Source organism: Bufo gargarizans, chromosome 1 (genome assembly GCF_014858855.1).
Source record: "Bufo gargarizans isolate SCDJY-AF-19 chromosome 1, ASM1485885v1, whole genome shotgun sequence".
NCBI lineage: Eukaryota > Metazoa > Chordata > Amphibia > Anura > Bufonidae > Bufo > Bufo gargarizans.
This window is the reverse complement of record NC_058080.1, coordinates 272,542,352-272,570,315: the sequence shown is the minus strand read 5'-3', so window position 1 is coordinate 272,570,315 and position 27,964 is coordinate 272,542,352. Positions and strand designations below refer to the sequence as shown.

The following is a 27,964-nucleotide window of genomic DNA, read 5'->3' as shown; positions in this document are numbered from 1 at the left end:
CCTATGCCAAACTTTTATTTTTCAAAATATAATAAGTCACAATATATTTATATTTTCAGTTCATATTTCGCTGAATTATCACTTATTCTCAATGGATCCAAAAGATAAAACAAAAAAAGCATTATTACATCTAATTTTAATTTATGGGACATCTTTTTCCTGCTCTGAAATGGAATTAAATTAAACCATATTTACTCCAAGATTTCTTCCTTTGATTGCATTTAGATGGAAACACAACTTTTGAATACAGAAAACATGTTATTATTATTATTATTATTACATATTTTATAGAATGTACTTGAAGCAGCAAATGTAAATGTACATGTTTATATGACACATCATTAGGTTTCAAGGAGGTGAAGGCAAAGTCACTCTGAGCTTTAAGTTATCAATAGATAAGTAACAGATGTCATGTGAGTGATGTGCTTGCTAATAGTTACGGCACAGAATGGTTCACCACAGAAATATCAATTCGTTAATTTGCCATTGATTTACCAATATGTGATTCACCAAGATGTCTTCACAATATGGAAAGAATTTGCAGAATGTGTTTATTCACTGTATCTCAATGAAAATATTATAATAATACTGTTATTATTTTATAAGGGAAAAAAAATCAATATACTGAAGTTTTCTATCAATGTTACACATGTAAAAATGCATATCTATTTTTATATGAAATCATGGCTCTCTAGCCTCTGAAACAGACTTCCAGTGATAGGCACCAGTAATAGTCAAGAGAAAGAAAAGGGATATACCTGAGTTGGGCAATCAAACTAGACTGATCCAATGGCTAGTTATTAATATAAAAACATTAATATAAACCGAGTAGTGTTGGTGTTTGATGAAAGCTTAGGATCTTTCCGAAGTGCTAAAACTATAGCAATTCAATAATTAAAAAGAACATATAAACTCATAAAACTCATCATGAAATGTGTTCATTTCCATTGGTTTGTCTATTGATAATGCTGATAGTATTGTTGGGCGTAGATTTGATACAGGTGGTTTCTGTAGTGATAATCATCCTCATACCTTCCGTGAGTATCTCCTTTGACACCTCTAGGGTCCACTTCATTCTCATGATAATAATATCCATGTTCATCATAATACCCGTTGCTTTCTGGTTCATATACAGGCGCAGTGCTTGCATTGCTACCTTCCTCAGTACCTACGTTATCATAGTCATTACGGTTAGGGAGCTCATTGGGAATGCTAGCTGTTTCTTCAAGTTGCTGAGTTGCAGATTCAATGGTAGCGACTTGTGTAGGTTGTACTTCAGTACTGCTTTCCTGGGCCGTGCTCAACTGCTCTCCGTTATCAGTAGTTGTCTCATTCTGGCTTGCAGTACTATCTTCTACCTATTAACAAGGAAGAAAACAATAAAAAATTAAAATCCCACTGCACAATCTGCTCTATCATGTTATAGAGCCAACATTTATGGTGGGTTTTTGCCTCCGTTCGACATATACATTACAAAACAAAGGATACAAAAACGCAGCACACCACATTGTGGTATCCTGCACAGTCCGGTATACTTTTTTTTTACAATGGTGAACGGATGCTACTGTATGACATCAGTCTGAGGCATCTGCTTAACGTATACATTAAACGGATGGAAAAAAACTTGATGTGAACCCACGTCCTCCACACTGCAAAATGAAGAAGTGCCAAAGTCTAATTTTAGCAACTAATTGCACTATGGTTCCAATTATTTTAATTATCTCTAACTACTGATTTATGCCTATGATTCCATTACTAAAGAAATCTAGCTTGCATGGTTTTGCTCTTTAATCACTTAAAGGGGTTCTCTGGTTTGATCATGACAAGTTTTTCATGTCCCCAGAGTACCATAGACACTGCATATTTCTGTCCCATATGTAGTACCTGTTTATCCTGTTAACACTTTCCTTCCCCTGTTTTCAGTACCACTGCATCCTGGCAGGATGTTTACATCTGGAACTTCCTGTTTTATTGGCTTTTATTTGCTAACTAAACCCAGAATGCTTTGCTCTGTGATGTTTTTCAGATCATGCTCCACCTAGCGAACATGTAGGGGGGAGTAGCTACTGCATAGAGAACAGTGTGGCTGGTGGAGCAAGACCTGAGAAACATTACAGTGCAAAGCATGCTAGGATGGGTTACCAAAGCCAACAGGAAGCTGATAAAACAGGAAGTTCCACATGTATACATCCTGCCAGGATGCAGTGCTGCTAGGAACAGTGGAATGTATATGCATTGTGCCATGCCTCTGTTATTCCTCTTAGTTACCACACCCCTTTTCCCAGTTTTTTCTTTCACAATCTGGGCAGATAGTTTGCCAGATCTTTGCTAACAAGCGTTTGTAGGAATGCTCATTAGGGATGATCTGGCAGTGTAATACTGCCGCCGATTATCCGGCGAATGAGCATCATTCAGCAGGAAATCGTAGTCTTTTAGCATTCTTTGATGGCGATAGATTGTGGCGTCTAATCACACTGTGCTGCCGGCAAACAATGATTCAGTAAGGGGACAAGTGATAGCATTAGCGATCGCACCTCCCCATACTGTGGAGGCGATCGCTGAGGATCAGGCGATTGCTGGGAAGGAATGCTTTCCTCCTCAACAATCGCCTGCATAATCTAATACAGGCTTAACAGTGTCAAAGAATACAACTCCCACTAGTAACATCCTGTTGTTAATTTATCTATAAATATATTATGGGGAATAACAGGGGAACAGCACAATGTGGATATCAACAAAAAGATGCTCCACAACTGTTATATTATGGGGAATGCAAATATTTTCTATAATAGACATGTCAGGGAAGCAGACAAGTCCTCTTTCATACACTAATATGAAGGATGAACTGACGGGGAACTGTGTATAGAGCAAAGACTGTAGAGCATGATAGTCTTGTCAAAGCTGACTGCATATATGTGATATAAGTAATTACTCTACCTCCATATTGTTTTGCATTCGTTGTCATTGATCTTAGGGTACATTCACACAACCGTGAAAAAAGATGGCCTTTAAAAACGGAAAAACAGTCCTTTTTCAGCTGTTTTCTAACAAATGCCTTTCTGAAAAACGGCCATTGAAAATGGCCCTATTGCATTGTAATAGGGCTGTCTATTATTAAAAAAGGTAAAAAATAGGACATGTCTAGTTTTTGCTAAACATTATTTACGATCCATAAAAAACTGTCATGTGAATAGATCTATTGGGGGACATTTATCAAAACTGGTTCTAAGGAAAACTGACTTAGTTGCCCATCGCAAGCAATCAGATTCCACCTTTCATTTTTCAAAGCTCCATTGTAAAATTAAAGGATAAATCTGATTGGTTGCTAGGGGCAAATAAGCCAGTTTTCATTTGTACCCATTTTGATAAAGCCCATAGACTTGCAACGGTTCTGAAAACTGCAGTGTGAATGTACCCTTAACGAGTCTATAAAATTGATGTAAACAGTTAGTATACAAATGTGCGTAAATATAAGACAATGTAGTCATGACCGCTTTCACTGTGAGGCAGTATTAAATGCTGTGCATAGGGAAAATGTAGCAGTTGCTTGTTGCAGCAAATCAGACTCTTTCTTATATCTTTTAAAATCTTATTGGAAAATGAAACCAGCAACTTGATTGGTTATTATGGACACTTGTCCCGCTTGCTTGTACAGGTTGTCTTATCTCGCCGTTATTATTGACCATCATGGGGCCGGGAAACAGAGAAGCGGTCTGATGCTCCTCTGTTTCAGTGGCTCCCATTGCAGTGCATGAGAGTTACAGGAGCAGCGTAGCACATCCAACTCTGCTGTTTCCTTAATGTGGCTCCCATGTACTACAAGTGCTGCAATCACCTGGTGGCCGGGGGTTAGTCCCATCTCGCCTTAGGAACAGCTAAGATGAGACAACCTCTTTAATAAACTGTTACTACCTCTGGAGCAGAGGTTCCTTCGTTCTCCTCTTCGGCACCTTCAGACTCTTCCTCTTCCTCTGCTCCTGTTTCTTCTGACGCAGTATTGTTTCCATTTTTGCCAGCATCCACTGATTCCTCCTGCTATAATCAAATATGTCAAAATACTGATATAAAACCAGAAAAATACTACTGTAATTAAAAGGGATTTCTGAGATCGGAAAACCCCTTTAACAAAACTGGTAAACTCTGATACAATATGATATATGTGCGCAGAAGAAATATCATGGCATATTCTCCCATTTCCACTCTTAGGATAGCTGCCTTACATCTGGTGGCATTAGAGGCAGGCTTGTCAGGAGCTCATTTGCATCCCTTTATTACCAGAGTTCCAGAAGAACACGTATGGCCTATAAATCTCCTCACGCCGATTAATGCTCTCTCTCCCCCAAGGAGAGATAGTACCCCCCAAATCCTGACTTGGCCTCTCACCCAATTAAGTCAGTACTCTCTGCTCTGCACTCATGAGGGACAATCACACCGAAACAGCTGTCTGCAGATGGGGTGCTGGCTTATTTAATATCAGTCATGTCTCAAGGCCTATTTAAAAGGTTGAACATTGACTCATAGGATAGCTGCCCTACATCTGGTGGCATTAGGCCTCATGCACACGACCGTATGTATTTTGCGGTCCGCAAAAAAACGGATATGCAAAAAATGCGGATGACGTCTGTGTGCATTCCGTATTTTGCGGAACAGAACAGCTGGCCCCTGATAGAACAGTACTATTCTTGTCCATAATGTGGACCCATTGAAATGAATGGTTCCATATACAGCCTTAAAAAAAACTGAACGGACACATAAAGAATATACGTGCGTGTGCATGAGGCCTTAGAGGAAGAGCTTGTTAGGAACTCATTTGCATCCCTTTCTTCCCAGAATTCCAGGAGCGTGTATAGCCTATAAGTCTCCTCATGCCGATTAAGGCGCTCTCTCCCCAAGGAGATAGTACCCCCCAATTTCAGTTTCCACCTGTTCCTATTTTGCCTTTTTTACTATGTCTTTTTGCTTCTGCTTTTACAATTATATTTGCACTACTATTTATTGAGCGTTTAATATTACACTAGATATACGGTAAGTATTGGCTTAGCAGACTCATCTGGAATCTATACAGCCAGGACAGTGTATCTCTGTGCCTTTTGTTGTGTTTGAGGTTACCCTCTATGGTGGTTTAGAAGCAAGAATAAATTGCTGGGAAAAGATTCTTAAATGAGTCATAAAACCACAAGATTTAAAAACAGGATAGAAGATTGCACACTACATTGTTTTGTATGCTGGAAGACTGCACACGTACATTTTGTATACTGGGCATACAAATTTAGTAAATTTTAAAAAGTTTTATCATGGGTGGGAATAAATTACTTATTACAGGTAAAACATGTATCACCTTGAATTGCCCCAATGGTCCAGATTATCTTGTGCAAATATTAAGGTTATTTGATGTTGTTTGCAAATGCATTGTACATATAAAAACAGATACAAAAATCATTAGTAGCCCAAGGGGAAATGCTGAATTTTAAAGGCGGACATTCCAGCTGATCATGTGCAATACATACTGGCAACACTGCTGAGGCCAGTGAGTGGCTACTGCGGTCACATGCCAGGAATATCATATGTACAGCATTGTAATAGCTATAAAGTAGCCAGATATACATGGCCATACAGCATCCAGGCTAATAGTATGAAACTACTTTTAGGTCTAACTCAATGAATTATTGTTTGTATCCCTGTTGATCTAGGCAGTGATGGGGTTACAAAGCTTGTGTCTACTGATCTAAGAGCGTGAAAGGATTAATGTCAATATTACTGATGGTCTAGCGTACTAAAGAGGTTAATTCCCGCATCCCTGGTTGTCGATTGCAGGGAAGGAGTTCATTTTAGTACACCTAGTGTTCTAGGACAGTGAAAGTGTTTATTCTTGTATTCCTGGTGGCCTATGGCAGTGAAGTGGTAAATGACACTATACCATGTGGTCTACTACAGTGATCAAATTCATTTCAATATCCCTAGTGGTTTTTGGTAGTGAATGTAAGGATCCCTGCCTGTCTTTTTAGGGGAGTCAAATGTTTCATTTTAAGATGCCAAGTAGAGGTCAGTATGGGCGTTAAATAGGTTTTCTGGGATTACAATAATGGTGGTCTATAATCACTATATATCACTGATCACATGTTATTGGAGCAATGTTTTGTGGACAGATGAGACCAATTAGAACTTTTTGGTTTAAATACAGTTATATGTTAAGAGAAAAGAGAAATTCATCCCACCTGTGAAACATGGTGGTGATAATATCTCAGTTTAGGCCTGTTTTGCCGTATGTGGCCCAGGGTTGCTTCCCATCATTGATGGAACAATGAATTCTGAATTATGTCAGCAAATTGTAAAGGAAAATGTGAGGACATTAATCCCAAAAGAATGTGCTTCATGCAGCAAGAAAACAACCCTAAGCACACAAGTCGTTTTACCACACAATGGTCAAAGAAGAATAACGTTAAAGTTTTAGAGTGGCCAAGTCAAAGTCCTGACCTTAATCCAATTCAAATGTTGTGAAAGAACTTGAAATGAGATATAAAGCTGTTTTGTATAGAGGAATGAGCTAAAGTTCCTCCAAGCCGATGTGCAAGACTAATCAACAATTACCGGAAATGTTTAGTTGCAGTTATTGCTGTACAAGGGTCACATCTGAGACTCAAAGCAAAGGTGCACATACTTTTACCACTCACAGACATGTGACATTGGATCATTTTCCTCAATAAATAAATATCTAACATTTTTGACTCGTATTTGATTTGGTTATCTTTATTTGATTTTAGTGTTTGTGTGAAAATTTGTTTTAGCTCAAATGTATACAGAAATATAGAAAATTCTGAAGGGTTCATAAACTTTCAAGCACCACTGTATATTTGAAAATGAACATAATGAATGGCAAGTAAAGTCCACTAATGACTAAAAAAAATAAAAATTATTTAAAAAAGTGTAAATGTGTATGATTTCACAATTTTTTTTACTTTCATGAGTAAATGAATTAAAAACTACAGTATATATAAAGGTTATTAAAAATAACTGCGATAACCTGGCCAAAAAGTATAGCTGTTAAATCAGCCCTTATTAACATTCTATAACATCGTCTCATCAGTGTTCAGTAGTCTATGGGAAAGAGAATATTATAACATACTATATAAACCAATCATTTTATTCTAGAAGCATAAAACTTTATCGGTCAAAAAATTTGCTGCACTCAAATAGTATGATGAAATTAAAGTGTTAATGTAATATACACAAGGTTTTGATCCTTCCAGACATATAGTATAAATTATGACTTGAGATATCTCCAATCTAAGACTCTGAATGTTTTGGTCCAACAGGACCTTCTTCAGCGGTATTATCTGTGGTGTGGAAATTGGGCACTGGGTCGCACCACAGATAATACCGCTAGAAGGTCCTGTTGGACCAAAGCATCCTGTGTCTTAGATTGTGGATATTTCAAGCTATTATACATATGTCTGGATCAGAACGTTGGATGTCATCTATACAATAAACTGACACTTTAATTGCATCGTATTGCAGCGAATTTTTGAACTGTGACACTGACTACAAAGTCCTTCAATAGCACCAACCATTTAACGAGTAGTGCAGACTTTCCTTTGCTTAAATAATACAGCTTCATCATTAAATTATGTCTTTACATGTTTATTTGAATATTAGATACATCCTAAAATGAAAAACTGTAGGTTATGGGAATTTTCTTACCTCATCAGAGCTATCTTCATTTTCCTCTGAAGAATCACTTGCCTAAAATATAAAGCACATCTTGTGATATTGTTTTTTTTTTTAATATTAAAAAGGCATCATTTTTGCAAAAAATGTAAAGTGACACCTAGGGCTTTTTATTAAAGAAATTAATATCTATTTTAAATTTTATTTTGTTAAAACTGCCCAAAAAAATATTAAAAAGTCATCTTTAAATATTTAAACTGACACCAAAATGAGTGTTTGAACTGAGTTCTCTATTTTGTGTCAGTCATTTTGTGCCAATGGTTTTGGTTGGTGTGGGTATTTTTTTCATTTGTATTTTATTATTTTGGAAATTATTTTTTAAATGTACTGTATTTATGGCACATAATAGGCCCCTTAATAGTTCATTAAAGGACCTCTCTCAGCAGATTTGTAACTATGAAACTGGCTGACCTGTTACATGTGCACTTGGCCTCTGAAGGCATATGTGCTGGTCCAATGTTCATATGTGGCCGCATTGCTGTTTAATTATATGCAAATGAGCCTCTAGGAGCAACAGGGGACGTGGATGTTGCTCCTAGAAGCTCAGCTCTCTCTGCAACTGCCGCGCCCTCTGCAGTCAGGGCCAGGAGTGATGACTTTTACAGTGCCACGCTCTGTCAATCAAAGTGCAGAGGAGTGGCAGTTGCAGAGTGAGCTGAGCCTCTAGGAGTAATTTCAACGCCCCTGTTACTCCTAAAGGCTCATTTGCATATATTGAAACATCATTTGAACATGGATCCAACTCAGATGTCTTTAGCTGCCGTGTGCACATGTAACAGGTCAGCCAGAATCATAGGTACAAATCTGCTGACAGATGTCCTTCACAGATTTCTGGGGGACACTGACACTTTATTTTTTCATTTCCTCTTTTTCCACTTTAACTGGGGCATCCAAAGGAGTCCCAGTTGCAGGGGAAAACAGCCCCCTCTGGGGAGATTTGTACATAGAGCTGATCAGGGTCTGCTAAGACCTTGCAGCTATCCTATGCCCTCAAACTTACTACCAACAAGCAGTAGTTTTTTATTGCTACCATTTTGGGTACATATGACTTTTTAATCACTTTTTATTGAATTTTATTTTTTGGGGAGGAGTGGCAATGTGACCAAAAAACTGCATTTTTTTTCCGTTAAGGCGTTCACCATAAATATTTTTATATTTTATTAGTTTGACCATTTTTGGACATGGCGATACTAGTTATCTTTATTGTTTACTATTTTATATGCAAAATTGGGAAAGAGGGGATTGGAATTTTTTTATATTATGACACTATATTTATATATAGTGTTTTATCATTTTAAAAACTTTTTACTTTTTTTAGTCATCTCAGGTATTTCAATATGTAATTTTCTGATAGCTTGTACTATAGACTGCAATAGAGTACTATTATAGTCTATGGGAACCTATCGCATTAAGCATGGTGTCTGAGCTGAATGCAGCATGTTATAGAGCAGGAGGAGCAGAGCAGATTGATATATAGTTTCATGGGAAAAGATTTTATACTTGTATTTCATATTTTTCAAATTCCTGCTCATTCTGGGCTTTGAAGTCAAGGAGACGGTCTTATCAGAAATTGACAGCCTTCCCTCTATGGCTGTGTATACAGAAATAGCTGTCAGTCACTGACTGAAGACAAAGAGACGGTCCTATCAGTGATTGACAGTCTTCCCTCTATGACTGTATGCAGAGATAGCTGTCAATCACTAACTGAAGACATAGACACGGTCCTATCAGTGATTGACAGCCTTCCCTCTATGACTGTGTATACAGAGATAGCTGTCAATCACTGACTGAAGACAAGGAGGCGGTCCTATCACTGACTGACAGCCTTCCCTCTATTGCTGTGTATACAGAAATAGCTGTCAATCACAGACTGAAGACAAGGAGACGGTCCTATCAGTGATTGACTGCCTTCCCTCTATGGCTGTGTATACAGAGATAGCTGTCAATCACTGACTAAAGACAAGGAGGAGGTCCTATCAGTGATTGACAGCCTTCCCTCTATGACTGTGTATACAGAGATAGCTGTCAGTCACTGACTGAAGACAAGGAGGAGGTCCTATCAGTGACTGACAGCCTTCCCTCTATGACTGTGTATACAGAGATAGCTGTCAATCACTGACTGAAGACAAGGAGACAGTCCTATCAGTGACTGACAGCCTTCCCTCTATGGCTGTGTATACAGAGATAGCTGTCAATCACTGACTGAAGACAAGGAGATGCTCCTATCAGTGACTGACAGCCTTCCCTCTATGACTGTGTATACAGAGATAGCTGTCAATCACTGACTGAAGACAAGTAGACGGTCCTATCAGTGACTGACAGCCTTCCCTCTATGACTGTGTATACAGAAATAGCTGTCAGTCACTGACTGAAGACAAGGAGACGGTCCTATCAGTGATGACAGCCTTCCCTCTATGACTGTGTATACAGAGATAGCTGTCAGTCACTGACTGAAGACAAGGAGGAGGTCCTATCAGTGACTGACAGCCTTCCTTCTATGACTGTGTATACAGAGATAGCTGTCAGTCACTGACTGAAGACAAGGAGACGGTCCTATCAGTGATGACAGCCTTCCCTCTATGACTGTGTATACAGAGATAGCTGTCAGTCACTGACTGAAGACAAGGAGGAGGTCCTATCAGTGACTGACAGCCTTCCCTCTATGACTGTGTATACAGAGATAGCTGTCAGTCACTGACTGAAGACAAGGATACGGTCCTATCAGTGACAGACAGCCTTCCCTCTATGACTGTGTATACAGAGATAGCTGTCAATCACTGACTGAAGACAAGGAGGAGGTCCTATCAGTGACTGACAGCCTTCCCTCTATGACTGTGTATACAGAGATAGCTGTCAATCACTGACTGAAGACAAGGAGACGGTCCTATCAGTGACTGACAGCCTTCCCTCTATGACTGTGTATACAGAGATAGCTGTCAATCACTGACTGAAGACAAGGAGGAGGTCCTATCAGTGACTAAAAGCCTTCCCTCTATGACTGTGTATACAGAGATAGCTGTCAGTCACTGACTGAAGACAAGGAGGAGGTCCTATCAGTGACTGACAGCCTTCCTTCTATGACTGTGTATACAGAGATAGCTGTCAGTCACTGACTGAAGACAAGGAGACGGTCCTATCAGTGATGACAGCCTTCCCTCTATGACTGTGTATACAGAGATAGCTGTCAGTCACTGACTGAAGACAAGGAGGAGGTCCTATCAGTGACTGACAGCCTTCCCTCTATGACTGTGTATACAGAGATAGCTGTCAGTCACTGACTGAAGACAAGGATACGGTCCTATCAGTGACAGACAGCCTTCCCTCTATGACTGTGTATACAGAGATAGCTGTCAATCACTGACTGAAGACAAGGAGACGGTCCTATCAGTGACAGACAGCCTTCCCTCTATGACTGTGTATACAGAAATAGCTGTCAGTCACTGACTGAAGACAAGGAGGCGGTCCTATCAGTGACTGACAGCCTTCCCTCTATGACTGTGTATACAGAGATAGCTGTCAATCACTGACTGAGGACAAGGAGACGGTCCTATCAGAAATTGACAGCCTTCCCTCTATCACTGTGTATACAGAAATAGCTGTCAATCACTGATAGGACCTCCTGCTTGACTTCAAAGAATGAGCAGGAATTTAAATATAGTATAAATTATTAAAAATTATGCTTTTTTCATCAAACTATAAATCTGCTCAGCTCCTCTTGCTCTAAAATATCCTGCCTGCAGCTCAAACACCATGTTCAATGTGACGAGTTCCCTTTAAACCCTGCTGCAGGCAATGCTTGGCAGGCAGTTTGTTGTGGCAGGTCTGGAAGCCTTTACAAGACCCCAGGCTGCCATAGTAACTGAGCCATGATTAGAACCCTGCAATTTTGTTGTGAGGGCTGAGATTGAAGGACAGAGGGATCCTCCTCTCTCTATCCAACCCCTCAGACTAGTGACCATGACTTCTGAGGAGTTTAATGAGCAGTACGGGGTTATCTCTGATCCAGGTCTGCTGGGTGTCAGCTGTATTATGAAACCAGGAGGGATCATCCCTCCTGCACCTTGGACACACAAGGCACTTCCTAATGTATCGTATTGTCCATATTGCCTCCTTTGCTGGCTAGACACATTTTTCCATCAAATTATACAATACTCGTTTTCATGGTGAGGACCACCCTGCAATCCAGCATTGGTGGCCATGCTTGCCCACTATAGGAAAAAGCACTGGCCTATGTATGCTCCTACAGTCCCGGCGACCTGAGAAGCTGGCGTTTTTTTTCTCTACTGTGCAAGCACGACCACCACTGCTGGATTGCAGGGTGGTCATAACCATGGAAGCAAGAAGTGTATAATGTGATGGAAAAATGAGTCTAGCTAGCAAAGGAAGCAATATGGAGAATAACAATACATTAGGAAGTGCCTTGTAGTAACTTTCTCTGCATGATAAATCCCACTTGCTGAAGTGAGACAACCCCTTTAATGCAACACTGCTGAAATAAGATACCTAGGAGAGCATGTTCTTACCTTAGCATGAGTTATGTATTTTGGAGGTGCGTGGAAGAAAACATTTCTGAAAAAGATATTGCTATATCTGTTTCTTAGTGCCTGAAGAATGAAAAAGAAAACACTGTAAATGTGAGTAACTGAGTGTGTTTAACTAACTGTAAATTCTGAGACTGTTAAAGGGATTACATTTTGCGGCATTTTGAAAAGAAAGCTCCCACTTGTAGCCACTTTATATAATATATTAGAGGATTGCATATCATCAGCAACTTTTTGAGGTCATATTTGACCTCACATTAGTTTTTTTAGATGTCTGTTTCAATGCCATCTTTTTATGGGGTATTCCAAAAACGGACCTTTATTGCAAACGAGGATTACCACTGGAGGGGATGTTTATGATCATTGAGCAGTTGTCTTTGAGTAATCCTCTTTTCTTGGTACTCTGGCAAAAATTAGAGTCAGGCGCCAGAGAGTCCCAATGGGATACCTCTTTCTTCTCTGCCAGTAGAGCTACAGATTGTGAATGGCTAAATAATCATGTTGAGTAACAGTGTTGAAAGTCCTATACCATGCTATAGTAATGTAGTAATACTGTATATTGCTATTCTAAGAATGTACAAAACATATAGAGCGACTACTAAGTAATGTAGCTCAATACAAAATGGGGCAGATTGTCTAATATTTAAACTAAGCAAAAACTTAGACCAGACAGTCTAAAGATGCACCAAATATATCAAAGTGGCTCACTCTGTGAGATAAATTTGATGAATCTTTAGACACAATGGAGAAGATTTATCAAAACTGGAAAATAATGATTTAGTTGCATGTAGCAACCTATCAGATTCCACCTTTCATTTTCCAAAGGAGCTCTGAAAAATGAAAGGTGGAATCTGATTGGTTGCTATGGACAACTAAGCCAGTTCTACTTTACACCAGTTTGATAAATCTCCCCCATTGTCTAGTTTTACACTACCTAATGGTTGTCTAACATTGCTCAAAATTTTTAATGAGATTTTGGTACATATTGGTGCAGCATTGCCCATCATTTTTTTTGCGGAATATTTGCAAGAATGACTATCCTTGTCCACAAACGGACGAGAATAGGACATGTTCTATCTATTTTGTGGGGGTACTGAACAGACATACGGATACGGACAGCACATGGTGTGCTGTCCACAGTTTTTGCTGACCCTTTGAAATGAATGGAGAAAAAAAAGCAGAACGGATGCGGACCAAAAATACAGTCATGTGAATGAGGCCTAAATCTGTGAGTAAATGTATTCTGTATGTATCTGAGAATGTGCTCAAAGTTCATTGCTGCTTTCTGTCTATGCCTGGTTTTATGTAGACAGAATGATTCATCTCAGTGATTATGACACAATCATCGGCTGGCTATGTAGAGAAAGGGATATTTATCCAACCATATAACATTCACAAGTTATATAGCAAGTAAAGCGGTGTTTGGGGTGAAATAAAGGTCTAGTCTATCAAAAAGGCTTGGCTTTGAAAATAGATTTTGCATGCCTACAAAATAAGCACCATCACATTTTTACCAGGCTATGTATTCACTTTAATGATCATTTACTGTGCGAAAGGACGTTTATGTGGTGTTCCTCTATAATTATGTAATTGTAGGTGTTCTCTGCCAAAACATATATAGCTGTGATCCCACACATTCACTTCCAGCATTGGAACACAGGCTTTAAAATAAAAAAAAATCCTGCTCATAATCCATCACAATCATATCCATCAGCCAAGACATCCACCTTTTATACAATGCTGCTACTTATGTTTTTTTATATACTGTACCAATGTTAAAGAGTTGGTCACAGACTACATACAGTGCCCTTAACTTATCTGAGCTCATATAGATGGAGGGGTTCTCATCAGATTACAACATCCTGACTACCTGAGGCTAGGATGACTTTCCTATATTTCAAATGGTTACCAAAATCCATACTGCACCATCCGCAATGTAATGTGCAATATGATCCTGTTTTGTGTACCATATTATGGACTGTGCACAACGTCATTTGGAATAATGGAATAATGGAAACCTATATAATATAATTACGTTTTTATGATAGCTTTGAGAATAAGACAAATCACTTACCCCTTTTTCTTCAGAATCATCCCCTTTCCATTTCCGTTGGAAGCGGTTTATCTTGAACAGAAAGCATACATATTAACTAAAATTCTTTTTGTCTATGTAATATTTGCAGCTTTACACGTCTGTGTGTATGATTGATTTTCTTTCTTAATCAGTTTTGGACCACCTGTGGGTGACATACGTTGAGGTATTGCATATTTAACCTTGCAAGGACATCCCTGAATGTCCTTGCAGGATAAACAGCTACACAGAGATCGTGCACATGTGGTAGCGGAGAGCCCATTGTACTTATCATTAGTGATGAGCGGCAGGGGTCATATTTAATTTCGCAATATTTCGCGAATATTTTGTAGAATATTCTGCGAATATTCGCAAATTCAAATATTTGTTATATTTAACTTTTTTTTACTCGAAAAATCGACAAGGTAATGATCGCGTAATATGCGAATTTTCGTAATGCTAATTTTTATCGCAAATGTTTCAATTGCCGAGCAAAACACATGATTCATCCCTGCTTCTTGCTTGTAGGCCAATAAGTCATAGCACTATATCGAATATATTCATTTTTTCAAATATTCGTAATATTCTAAAACAAGAATATATAGCAATACAGTGAATATTCGAAAAAAAACTAATGTAGAGCAATTTAGCTAGTATAGTGCTATAATCTTTTTTTTAATAGTTGTAATTTTTTTCCAATCTGCACTTCAGATGAGAAAAAAATTACAACTATTAGACAAAGAATTCGCAATAAAAAAATCTCTAATATTCAAAATTACGAATATATATCACTATATTCTAAATATCCGCGAATTTTCGAAGTACCTATATTCGCGATAAAAATTAGCAATTTGAATATTCGTGATCAACACTACTTATCATTGAGAAGGAAATACATTTGTTTTACCATCCATGCCTTCCCTATCACTGTATATATTGTGCTCATAAAGCACTGTGTATACAGATCAGGTTCTAATGATCATGAGATTGATGGGTCCTGGGTATATACACATGCTGGGTTTCAGAAGACTCAGAGCCTCTGAAGTTAGGCTCCACAGCCTTGTAAAGCTTCTGGTGGATGTATTCTCCCCTGTAACTGGGACTAATATGTCATCTAGAGGAGAATTCATGAATATAAAAAAAAAAAAAAAGGAATGTCATAATGCTCTTCTAAAGTTTTGTATGACCCTATGGAGGCACAAAGTGTAAAGCAAATAAATAAATGAATAAATAAAAAAAAAAAAAAAAATATATATATATATATATATATATATATATATATATATATATAAACAACATGCTAACTCAAATAGCAGCTTTTAGCCCTGCCACACTGCAACCATAAACAATATATCTGCCATATATCACAACAACCATATGGGGGAAAAAGTTTAAAAGTAGTTGAACAACTTTGTGCTGTTAAAAGAAATTGAAAAAAATATAAAAAGACTTTTCCTTTTTTTTTACATTTTCCCATGCATGAAAAATAAAACAAAAAAAAAATGACAAAAATAAGGCCCCATGTTTTACCAAAAACGACACAAAAATTATTTAAATAACTAAACATAAAAAATTATGGGTTTTCGAGGATGTATGTTCTTTAATAAAAATAACAGAAAATGTGTTTGGGACAGGAATGGAGGTATAGGACTTGGCATTGAACTAGTTAACGTGGTACATACAGTTTCAGCAAATACAACTACTAATTATCTCCAGAATTATGTAATTTTCCAATATTCTTCAGAGCTATATAACAAGCTTTGCAATTGTGTGCCCATTACATGACCAGCACAGATTTTTCTTTTATTCTAAAACAGTCAGAAGTCAGAGGCATTATCGACCTGTTTTTTACATACACTATCAATGGTATTAGATCTAAGTATGTTCCAAAAATGCATTTACTATGATGGTTTGGGCTCTGTTATCTTTAATTACAGTAGTTTGTTTATTTTTAGCATTAACTTTGCAGAAAAAAAATTACTTTTACCATAAAAGAAAATTAAGCTACATTTCCTGCCTTAACCTTTATTTAAAAACTCTCACATAGGTCTCTGCTGGAAATTTAATCCTAGGTCTTATTTATGTTAGGCAGTGGGTTTACCAAAATTCTATAGCCTTGTGGTTTATAAAGTATACAGCATTTTTGTGCTTAAAAAGCTAATTAATAGTCTTACTATTACAGATTTTTAGCCACAGACATTTCTACTGTCATACATATGTGCTGGGAGAGAGCTCCTCTTCCAACCCACATAAAGGGAAGGGCCAGACACAGGGGTGTACATAGAAATCATTGGACCCTAGAGCAAAAATCTAAATTAGGCCCCCTATGCCCCATCCATAGCCCCACCCACTACCCATTCTTGGCCCCTCCCCTTGCTCCATGAACTGTGCTTGCTGCTGCATGTTATATAGTGCGCCATCAGGGCTGGACTGGGATTACAAAACAACCCCGACACACAAACTCCACCAGCCCACATATGAATATACATAAAAATAATGGTGCACAATGCATACTGCTGAGGTGAATTTTCCTTTACTTGGCCATGCCTCAATGTATCAATACAAGAAAGGAAATAAAAGTGGAACACAAAAATGTCTAATCACGTGGTCAGGAACATATGTTAGTCTCCCCAACAGCAACACATACCATGATAAAGCACAAAATACCTCCGAGCAGTATCTGGTACCAGTGTGCATCCCAAAATATTTCCCTAACTTTACCATATAAACACAACATTCCAGCACAAAATATCTGCCCAACAGCGCCAGTTCCCTGACAACCCCTCCCCCCATTGGCAGCAGTATTCTCCCCACCTCTGTTTGGGACTTCCAGGACAGTAGCAGTAAAGCTGGATTTGAAGGGAGAGAGGGTAAAGGGAGTTGTGACGTCGCAGGTCACAAGTTGCTGATGGTCAGATAGTAGGAGGTGTAATAATTGCAGTGTGTGCAGATATAGAGAATATATAGCAGTGTACTGACATGGGGTACAAGGTATAAATTACACCTCGTACGTCACATATCAGAACACCGCTGTATATATTATATATATATATATATATATATATATATCATTATAATGTATAATGTGGCTCTTTTGAAGTATGAAAATCAATGAGGCATGAGGTACGACTTTTGAGTAAAAATAAAAAAAAAGTGAATAGGAGGGGGGGGGGGATGAAGAAAAGGTGGAGGACCTCCTTTTACCACTCCATTCTAGACTCACTGGAGTACTTATCTTGCAGTTTTTATAATTGCTGTTGAGGGTTGAAGGACCTGTGATGATGTATTCACAGGTCCTGGCAGATAGATGCCTCTCTGTAACCTGGGCCCTCCATTGGTGGTAAGCGACTGGCCAGACCAAGCAGCTTCAGTATTATTCACTGTAGTGAAGTGAATATAAATGAAGATGTCCAGGTGGCTGAGCCTGAGGGCCCTGACTGCAGCATCGCCTGTACTAATTGGAAAATCATTATAAAAATTGGATGTCCACATGACTTCCCCACATTGAACATATGGATAAAATAATAAGCACCTGTCTTCACAGACTCTACTGAAGCCTCTTGGAAACATAATCACTGTCTAGGGAATGTTGGAGGCAGCCAGAGGAATGTCATCTACAACAGTCTGGCCCCTTTCTCTAGAGGACAGCACCGATTGGAAGTGAAGCTCCCTGTCAGAGACTTGATACTTTATGAAGTAAGTATCGACACACAATAAAGTAAATTCCCATCCACAAGTGCTTGAATAAAATATTGTTTTTCTTCAATAATGGTCAGTTATTTAGTTTCCCATACAGAAAGAATTGAGCGGCAGTGAGCATGCCCAACCACCACTCCATTTGGGAGCTCGGGACTCCCATTCTCATAATTGTTGAGGTCCGGGTGGTCGAACCCTCCCTCATTAGATGCTTATCCCTTACTCTATGGGTGTGTAATATGGTTCTATATTGGTACAACCTCTGTAGTATTTGAGATAATGATACAGTACAATCTATATAAAGGGCTACCACTTTAGGTTTCATACTCACATAAAATGCACTGCTGAGACCCCAGAGAAAGATGAATATGAGAGCCGCCTTCATTTTCCTGTTAATGAAAATGAAATGCACAAACTTGTAATTATTCAAATTTATTAGATATAAAGGCGTTTGGGTATTGAGAACACATGCTTTCGGCTAAGCTGAGCAGGCATGTGTACCAGGGGATTGGGAGTGATACATATTCAATAGCTATCTCTCTTAACTCCCCCATACACATATACATTTAGTTTGGCTAAAATGAGTGGGAGGAATTTATTATAAGTGGAATATTTGAAGTCAGTTTTCCTTGAGTCTGCGTTGGAGTACTTTGTGACACATTTAACAAATGTCTCAGGTGGTTTGATAAATTTGTCTTGTCCTTAAACTTAACAGTTTTGTCTAGAGAAGCTACTCCAGTTTTCTTACTGCACCCTCCTCCTGGAGTGAGATTGCAACTTTTTTTTGCAACTTAAAAAAAAAGTCTTAATGATAAATGTGGAGTAAAACTCATTAACAGCTTAGCCACGCCCACTTTCCCGCGCACATTGTAAAACTGGAGTGAGTGGTGCAAAAAGTCACAAAAGCCCTATTTTGTGACTTTTTGAAGCCATAACTCTGGAATGAAGGCTTTTGAAATCTGCCCCAGTGTGTATTAAATGGGCAGATAGGAAAAAGTCCCTGCCAAACATTTCTGAAGGTGGCTTAACTCCAGAGAGAACAAATGGATTGGGAGCAAATATTCACTTCACCTGATCCTTCTCTCCCCTACATCATCTGTCGGGAGATTCCCATATGCATTAGACTGTCGGCCAAACTCACGGTTCTCCAAACTATTCACTAATGTGTATGGGGGACTTTATGTGTATGGCCAGCTTAAGGGTCATGGAAGGAGGTAAGATGCAAACTCAAGTTTGTATCAAGCATCAAGTTCTGCTGACTTGGATGATTAGAGGAGTTGTACCCTTAACCTGCACTGGCAGGGGGGGACTATTTAAACCTTTGATATAGTACTGCTTTACCTTTGGGTAGGTCATCCCCAAAAAGTAGAAATTTAAATGAATAAATTACTAGTTTTACTAAATCTTTTCCCACAAAACTATATCTCAATCTGCTCCGCTCCTTCTGCTCTATAACATGCTGCCTGCATACTGCACTGCATGCTGTGATGTCAAGTTCTTTTCAATGGCTAACATGTGCTACTTTGTATAGAACAAAATCCCATTGATCACAAGAAGAAGTTCGCGACACAAAATGAATAAAATTATCTCTGTTCGGAGACTCCTGTGCATAACGGAATCGGGACGGATCAGTTATGCAGGCCATAGACTTCTATTATGACAGAATGAATAACGGAATGCCTCTAAAGGCATTCTATCATACAATTGCGTTATAGTCCGTGGCAACGGAATCCATAACGCAATTCACCTTTTACCAGTAAAATATGAAATTTGCTCATCTCTAATGATAATTATCCCTCTTAAAGGGTCACCAGAATTAACCCTATTAAACTGGCTGACATTAGCGATGTGCGTGTGATTAGCGTTAACTGCACAATTTTAACTTTTATGATATGCAAATTAGCCTCTAGTTGCAGGGGGGGGGGGCGTTGCTCCTGCTCCTAGAGGCTCCGTTCGCCCACCTCAAGTCACGCCCTGCTGTCCTTGATTGACAGGGCCAGCGTTTGTCTTCTCCTGCTGGCCCTGTGCGCTGCCTGGTCCTATCAATCAAGGATGGCAGGGCGTGACTTGAGGTGGGAGAACCGAGCCTCTAAAATTAGGAGCAACGCCCCCCTTCCCCCCCGCTCCTAGAGGCTTATTTGCTTATCATCAAAGTTCAAATTGCACAGGCATTGATAAGCATAAGAATAAGAGAGTTAGGGTCTGCTGATGTCAGCCAGTTTAATAAGGCCAATTGTGGTGACAGAAACCCTTTAACCTATAAATTATGAAGAGCAGCTACAGTTAAATTGTAATATAATCCATTAACATTTATTTTGCGCATTAAACACAAGCACACAGTAGGATATGCACAAGCACACACCAGACACTTTGTAATTTTGCTCTGCATTGCTGCAAGAAGCCTTTTCACTAATACTTGAAAATGAGCAATTATAAATTTCTACTGCATTTGTATATGAAAATGATATTAACTATAGTACATCTATATGTATACATCTATATGTATACATCTCTAATTTGAATCCTCAATCTAAATGTATATATTGATATACCATAGAGATTTGTTCAGATCATCCAGTCTTATGGTGTGTACCTGGTTTCCCAAACTGTAGACCCTCCATAGTGTACTACTTACTATGCAATTTTGTAAACAAATGTCCATTGATTTGTCTGGCTGTGTTCTTAGGCTACTTTCACACTAGCGTTCGGGTGTCCGCTTGTGAGCTCCGTTTGAAGACATTTCAGAAGAATAAGTTTGTGTGTATTTAGGCCAAATATCTTGTGTTAGTTGGAATAACATTTTTGAAGTGAAAATCAAACTTGTACCCAGTTACTATACTTCTAGGGGCTCAATACCGGAAAAAAACTGATCAGTTTTATCCTAATGCATTCTGAATGGAGAGCATTCCGTTCAGTCAGGGGCGTACATACAGGGGTCGCAGGGGTCGCAGTTGCGACCGGGCCCGGCACTCCAGGGGGCCCGGCCGCCTGTGGACCCCTGGCCCCGCCCTGCAGAAGTGCTGTGCCTGCCTGTTTAACCCGGGGCCCGCCGCCCAGTGTTGCGTTTCTGCGCTGCAGTCAGTACCAGGCCAGCCCTACCCTCCTTGAGTCTCCACCCCCTGATTCTCCTCCCCGTGTGGGTGCGGCAAGCCTCTTCATTTCCTGTTACCGGACAAGACGCCGAGACGCAGCAGGGAGAAGGCACTTTCAGGAGAGCGCGAAGAAGCCGGTGCCAGTGCCTGTCCGGAAGTTAAGATAAGATTAGATTTGTTAAAAAAAAAAAAAAAGGTCTTCCTAATTGCTCACCACATTTATGAGTGAGTGAGTTCAGAGTAGGGTCTGCTGGTCTGCTGCTGTAGCCTAACTCTGCTATATTTCTGTAGCCTGCAACCTCTGACTGCCCAGTTGGGCTGAAACTACTACACCCAACATGTTTTGGCAGTAATAGTAAATGGATATTGGTGCAATTCTGAGCTACTAGTCTATATAATACATATGTATATACATATGTATTATATAGACTAATAGCTCAGAATTGCACCAATATCCATTTACTATTACTGCCAAAACATGTTGGGTGTAGTAGTTTCAGCCCAACTGGGCAGTTAGAGGTTGCAGGCTACAGAAATATAGCAGAGTTAGGCTACTTTCACACCTGCGTTAGGTGCGGATCCGTCTGGTACCTGCACAGACGGATCCGCACCTATAATGCAAATGCTTGTATTCGTTCAGAACGGATCCGTTTGGCTGCAAGCAGGGTTTTGGTGTCCGCCTCGAGAGCGGAATGGAGGCTGAACGGAGGCAAACTGATGCATTCTGAACGGATCCTTATCCATTCAGAATGCATTGGGGCTAAACTGATCTGTTTTGCACTGTTTGTGAGAGCCCTGAAACGGATCTCACAAGCGGACCCAGAAACGCCAGTCAAGCAGCCAAGCGGATCCGTTCTGAACGGATACAAGCATTTGCATTATAGGTGCGGATCCGTCTGTGCAGATTCGTTTTGGTGTCCGCCTGGCGATGCAGAGCCAAACGGATCCGTCCTGACTTACAATGTAAGTCAATGGGGACGGATCCGTTTTCACTGACACAATATGGTGCAATTGAAAACGGATCTGCCTCCCATTGACTTTTAGTGTAAGTCAAAACGTTTGCATTATCTTTTTTTTTTTTTTTTTCGTGGTAATGCAAACGGATCCGTTCAGAACGGATACAAGCGTTTGCATTATAGGTGCGGATCCGTCTGTGCAGATGCCAGACGGATCCGCACCTAACGCAGGTGTGATAGTAGCCTAACTCTGCTGCTGGTGGAGGGAGGTTGGGGGGGGGCGGCGACGGGGAGGGGGGCCCCATGATTCAGTTTTGCACCGGGGCCCCATGGAATGTGTGTACGCCACTGCGTTCAGTATGCATCAGGATGTCTTCAGTTCAGTCACTCTACGGAACACTTGCCGGAATGCCCTATCCGGCATTCTTTTCCATTGAAATGCATTAATGTTCCGGAAAAACGGATCCGGTTTTGCGGTCTGCACATGCGCAGACCTTTAAATATATGAAAAAGATAAATATCGTCTCCGTTTTTCCGGATGACAACTGGGGAGACGGATACGGTATTGCAATGCATTTGTGAGACGGATCCGCATCCGGTTCCGTCTACAAATGGTATCTGTTTGCATACAGATTGCCGGATCCGGAAGGCAGTTCCGGCAACAGAACTGCCTGCCGGAATCCATCAACACAAGTGTGAAAGTACCCTAACACCTTTGGTCATTGGTAAAAATAATAAGGCTGAGTTCACACTTCTGTTATTTGATCAGTTATTTCCATCAGTTATTGTGAGCCAAAACTAGGTCCGGGTCAAAAACAAAGAACAGGTGCAGATCTTTCCATTATACCTTATCTCTAAGTAGGCTTCACTGCTGGTTTTAACTCACAGTAACTGATGTAAATAGGTGATCAAAAAACTGAAGTGTGAACTCCTTTTTAGTCTCAGCAACCTTCCTGGGTGTCCTAAGAACATCTTAAAGGCCCTTGGTCCATAAAAGCCCTCAAAGATTTTTCTTCAGAATGCCAATAACATTTTAATAACATCCAAAATCACAGTAAATAAAAAAATAAAATAAACTTAATTTGTGTTTTAATAAAAGGAATTTAAAAAAATATGCGTGAGTATCATATGGTCGTCGGGGAGCTAGGACAGGAAATTGTAAAACATCAATACAGTTGGGGAAATTAGGAATCAATAGTCAATTTAAGCCACATATGTAATAATACTATTTCTTCTTGTCCACTTACTGGTAAAAAAATATAATGATAAAATATTTAACACATAAAAGGGAAATAGAAGATAAGTGAATAAAGTTAGAAAGAGACAGAGTCCTTCTTACCTTTTTCAAAGTGTTCTGAAGCTAAGAGTGAAGAGCACAGATTTAGTTTGTTGGGTTTGTTGGACATATTGCAATATAAACTCCCTCTTTGTTCATCTCTAGCCAATCAAACCACAGAAGTGACGTCATCAAGCACGTTCCCACCATAAGAACCTGTAATGTCAATACTTGCTATGGCCACACAGTTTACAAAAAATGTCCCTACAATGCCAGCATGTTTGTTTCATTCCATATAATTGAAGGTCTAAGTTTACTGGAAGGGTTTGGTCCGCAATGCCAACATATAATGATGATCCAGAGTATAACAGAGAGCAATAAAAAATCTTTCATCTTGTTCTCCCTCCGAAACTATTTTAAGTAAGGAACGCTTAAGAACCAAGTTTATACACTAAAGGAATAATTTTTGATCTTGTGTTCTAAATATTCAGATTCTGGGAAAACACTCCATTTCATCAAAGTGATATAAACAGCACAGTCCCATTTGTATATGTATTCTGTTGCTAAGGGTTTCCTTTCATATAATTCTGGCAAATCTACAAATAAACTACTTATATTAATAAGAATATCGTTAAAATATTCACTTTCTGTTGAAATATCTTCATTGTCATAATTTTATACATCTAGCTGATTTTAAGGCTCTGACTTCACTCCAGTGATGAGATAGATGAAGGAAGTGGTAGCCTGAGATGTGCCCCTACACTATGCTGATTAGATTTCAAGAGAATCTACAGTATTGAAAGGAGCTAGTGGGTACAGTTGGTGATGTTATTACCTTCCCTCCTCATTCTGGGGGTGGTGGGGGTCACAGGTAGAGGAGCTACCAATGTTTAATCCATCCTGTGGCAGTGTAGGTAGAGGGGTATAGCAGTAAGTTTATATTGGTTCATACCTGTTATATTCTTTTTTAGCTTTGTTAGGTAGAAATTATATGAAAAGTTAAATATAAATGCAATATATTTCCACTATTTCATTTAATGTTTGTGTGTGTCGTTAAAAGATATCCACAGTGCCTCATAACAGTGACCTCTGCAGTAGCCCATCCCTTAACACTGACCCCCCCTTAGTGCCCCACCCCCTTAAAATGTGACTTCCACAGCACCCCACCCACACCCCTTACAAAGACCTCCACAGCGGACCACCTCCTTAACAGTGACCCTCCACAGCACTGCCCCTTTAACAGTGACCTCCACAACACCCCACTCACTTAACAGTGACCCCCACAGCCTCCTGCCCCCTTAACAGTGACCTTCACTGTTCCCTGCCCCTTAACAGAGACCTCCACAGTGCCCACCCCTTCAACAGTGACTTCCACAGTACCCCGCTGCCTTAAGTGACCTCCACCGTCCCCTGCCCCTTAACAGTAACCTCCACAGTGCCTGCACCTTTAACAGTGACCTCCACAGCGACCGGCCCCCTTAACAGTAACCTCCACAGCATCCGCCCCTATAATAGTGACCTCCACAGCGGCCGTCCCTTTATTAGTGACTTCCACAGTACCCTGTCTCTTTAACAATGATTTCCATAAAACTCTTTAACAGTGACCTCCACAGTGCTCCATTCCCTTAAAATGTGACCTCCACAACACCCGCCTCTTAACAGTGACTTCTACTGCACCCCTCCCCCTTAACACTGACCTCCATAGCGGACTGTTCCCTTAACTGTGACCTCCACATCAGCCTCCCCCTTAAAGGTGACCTCCACAGCACTCCACTCCCTTAACAGTGTCATCCACAGCGCCCTGCAAAGCAGTGATGAAAAATGGCTGGGTTGTTATGGAAATCTAGTGTAAAACTGTGTGTATGTCGAGACTGAAGGACCTGCAAGCTTCTATTGGCTGATAAGGGTCATGTGATCATGTGTGTGGCAGTTGGGGTATGAGTGAAAGACCTGTGGGCTTCTATTGGCTAATGCAGGTCATGTGATGGTGCCATATTTGCATTTTTGGGAATATCTCAGGAACGGTACGTCCTAGAGAGCTAAAACCTGCCCGTAGACCCAATGTACCTATGTGCCAAATTTAGTGCAGATTGGTCTAGTCGTTTGGCCGTGTATAAAGAACAGAGAGACAGAAGTAAATTTTTATATATATATATATAAGAGATCGAATTCCTGTTCTTACGGTGCATTATTGTCTTTAATTGACAGTTTATAAATCTCTACATAATTAGTATACATTTAAAGTCAGGTGAGTTACATCAGCCTCTACAATAACATTGGCTAAGCGTCGCAAATCGAAATCCTATTAACTCACACATAAGCTGTCTTATATCAAGAATATCCTTTGTTGCCTATAGCAACCAATAAGGGCTCAAATTAATGACCTGTAGCAAAATAGAAGCTGAGCTGTGATTGGTTGCTATATGCAACCTGGTGAATATCCAGGCTAACTTGCACAACAGCCAACAGACAATGGCTCCTGTAGTTTGGCAGTTAGGTTACTAAGCATATTTTTTGGCAAATAATTGGAAATTTCCACTCAAAACATAGTTTATGACGTTCCCCGAGTCACAGGAGGCAGCTGTGCAAAATTTAATGATTGTAAATGTGATGGGGCAGATTCCTTTGGCGGACATACACTCAGCTTTATATATTAGACTAGCTGAAGGACCCGGCTTTGCTTGGGTATATTTAATCTATTTCATTTAATGTTTGTGTGTGTTGTTAAAAGATATCAACACTATCTACTAGCAGTGACATCTACAGCACCCTACCCCCAAAACAGTGACCTCCAAAGCCCCCCACCCCTTAACACTGACCCCCCCACAGTGCCCCGTCCCTTAAAATTGGACCTCCACAGCAGCCCGCCCCCTTAACTTTGACTTTTACAGCAGCCTTCCCTTTTAACAGTGACTTTCACAGCATACTGCCCCCTTAACAGTGGCCTTTACTGGATCGGGGGTGTGTCCTTTTGAACAGCTCCCTCTAAGACAGCAGCACTGTACTGTCTGAGTGTAAACTGCAGGGAGAAAGTCACTCTCCCTCCCACCCCTGCAGCTGACAGAAGTTGATTTTTACCTTCATTTTTTAGATCCCCGTCGGCTCAGCAGTGGGAGGGGCATGGCCTAACCAGATCGGGGCATGGCTAAGTGGGACCTGGGGGCGTGGTTTTAAGTCTTTTGAGGCTGGACAAATTGTGGCAGGGGCCGTGTCTGGGCTCCTTCCTGGAAGAGTGACGCCCCTCTGGACACCTTACTGGCTCATTTGCATACCAAATAAACTGGATTTTCTGAGGATAAAAACATCTATTGCTGGAACAAAGGCACATCTTGAAATAAGGTACTAAGTGCTATTAGGCCATGGCTTTACTTCAATAGCGATTATCAGCAGTAAAGATAAATGGCTGGGTTGTTATGGAAACCTGGAGTAAAACTGTGTATGTGGATGCTGAAGGACCTGCGAGCTTCTATTGGCTGAAGCATTTTTTTGGGAATATCTCAGGAACAGTACGTCCTAGAGAGCTGAGACCTGGTCTAAAATCTTCCCGGACACCTGATGTACCTGTGTGCCAAATTTCGTGATAGTAAATGCGATGGTACGGATTCCTTTAGCGGACATACATACATACACACATACACTCAGCTTTATATATTAGATTATATGTTTTTTAAACTTATAAATATATTTATGATATAATATGCCCACATGAGATTATAAGATACCTCTGGGGGAAATTATGTCTATTATTTTGCAGCTTTACACTATATCTAGAGCATTCATGGGAGCAGCGTTGGACTATGGATTACGTATATCCTTTCTCTCGATAGATAGATAGATACAAAGAAACATATATAGATATACACGCACACAGTACTGTGCAAAAAAATAGATCAATGCAGGTGTGGAAAAAATGACACAGATGCTTAATATTTGTAAAAATCTTAGCCCCCTTATGGGACTTAAACCTGCAATTTCATTGTCTATACCAGATGGCGAACCTTTTAGAGACCGAGTGCCCAAACTGCAACCTAAAAACCACTTAGGCTACTTTCACACTAGCGTTCGGGGCTCCGCTTGTGAGTTCCGTTTGAAGGCTCTCACAAGCGTCCCCGAACGGATCCGTACTGCCCCAATGCATTCTGAGTGGATGCGGATCCGCTCAGAATGCATCAGTTTGGCACCGTTTGGCCTCCGCTCCGCTCAGCAGGCGGACACCCGAACGCAGCTTGCAGCGTTTTCGTGTCCGCCTGGCCGTGCGGAGCCAAACGGATCCGTCCAGACTTACAATGCAAGTCAATGGGGACGGATCCGTTTGACGTTGACACAATATGGTGCAATTTCAAACGGATCCGTCCCCCATTGACTTTCAATGTAAAGTCAGGAGTCCCTATTAATATACCATCAGATCGGAGTTTTCTCCGATCCGATGGTATATTTTAACTTGAAGCGTCCCCATCACCATGGGAACGCCTCTATGTTAGAATATACCATCGGATTTGAGTTACATCGTAAACCTCAGATCCGACAGTATATTCTAACACAGAGGCGTTCCCATGGTGATAGGGACGCTTCATGTTAGAATATACTGAGAACTGTGTACATGACTG

At 40.1% G+C, this 27,964-nt stretch overlaps 1 protein-coding gene across 1 annotated transcript; it reads right to left on the bottom strand.

The window, feature by feature from the left end:
- LOC122925890 (integrin binding sialoprotein) lies at positions 1-23,481 on the bottom strand. Its single transcript, XM_044277238.1, has 7 exons — positions 23,421-23,481; positions 18,365-18,422; positions 14,341-14,391; positions 12,249-12,329; positions 7,699-7,740; positions 3,913-4,035; positions 1-1,358 (listed from the first exon to the last, which is right to left on the bottom strand). Exons 2-7 carry the CDS (start codon positions 18,416-18,418, stop codon positions 957-959), a joined length of 753 nt encoding a protein of 250 aa, XP_044133173.1. The 5' UTR covers positions 18,419-18,422; positions 23,421-23,481; the 3' UTR covers positions 1-956.
- Between the last annotated feature and the right edge of the window lie 4,483 nt (positions 23,482-27,964).

Bases quoted from the DNA above. Each gene is read 5' to 3' on its own strand.
- LOC122925890 (XM_044277238.1), bottom strand. From the start codon at position 18,418: ATGAAGGCGGCTCTCATATTCATCTTTCTCTGGGGTCTCAGCAGTGCA. The intron at 12,330-14,340 runs GTAAGTGATTTG...TTCATTCTTCAG, and splicing joins ATGATTCTGAAGAAAAAGGG to GCACTAAGAAACAGATATAG. The intron at 4,036-7,698 runs GTAAGAAAATTC...ATTTGATTATAG, and splicing joins ATGAAGATAGCTCTGATGAG to CAGGAGGAATCAGTGGATGC.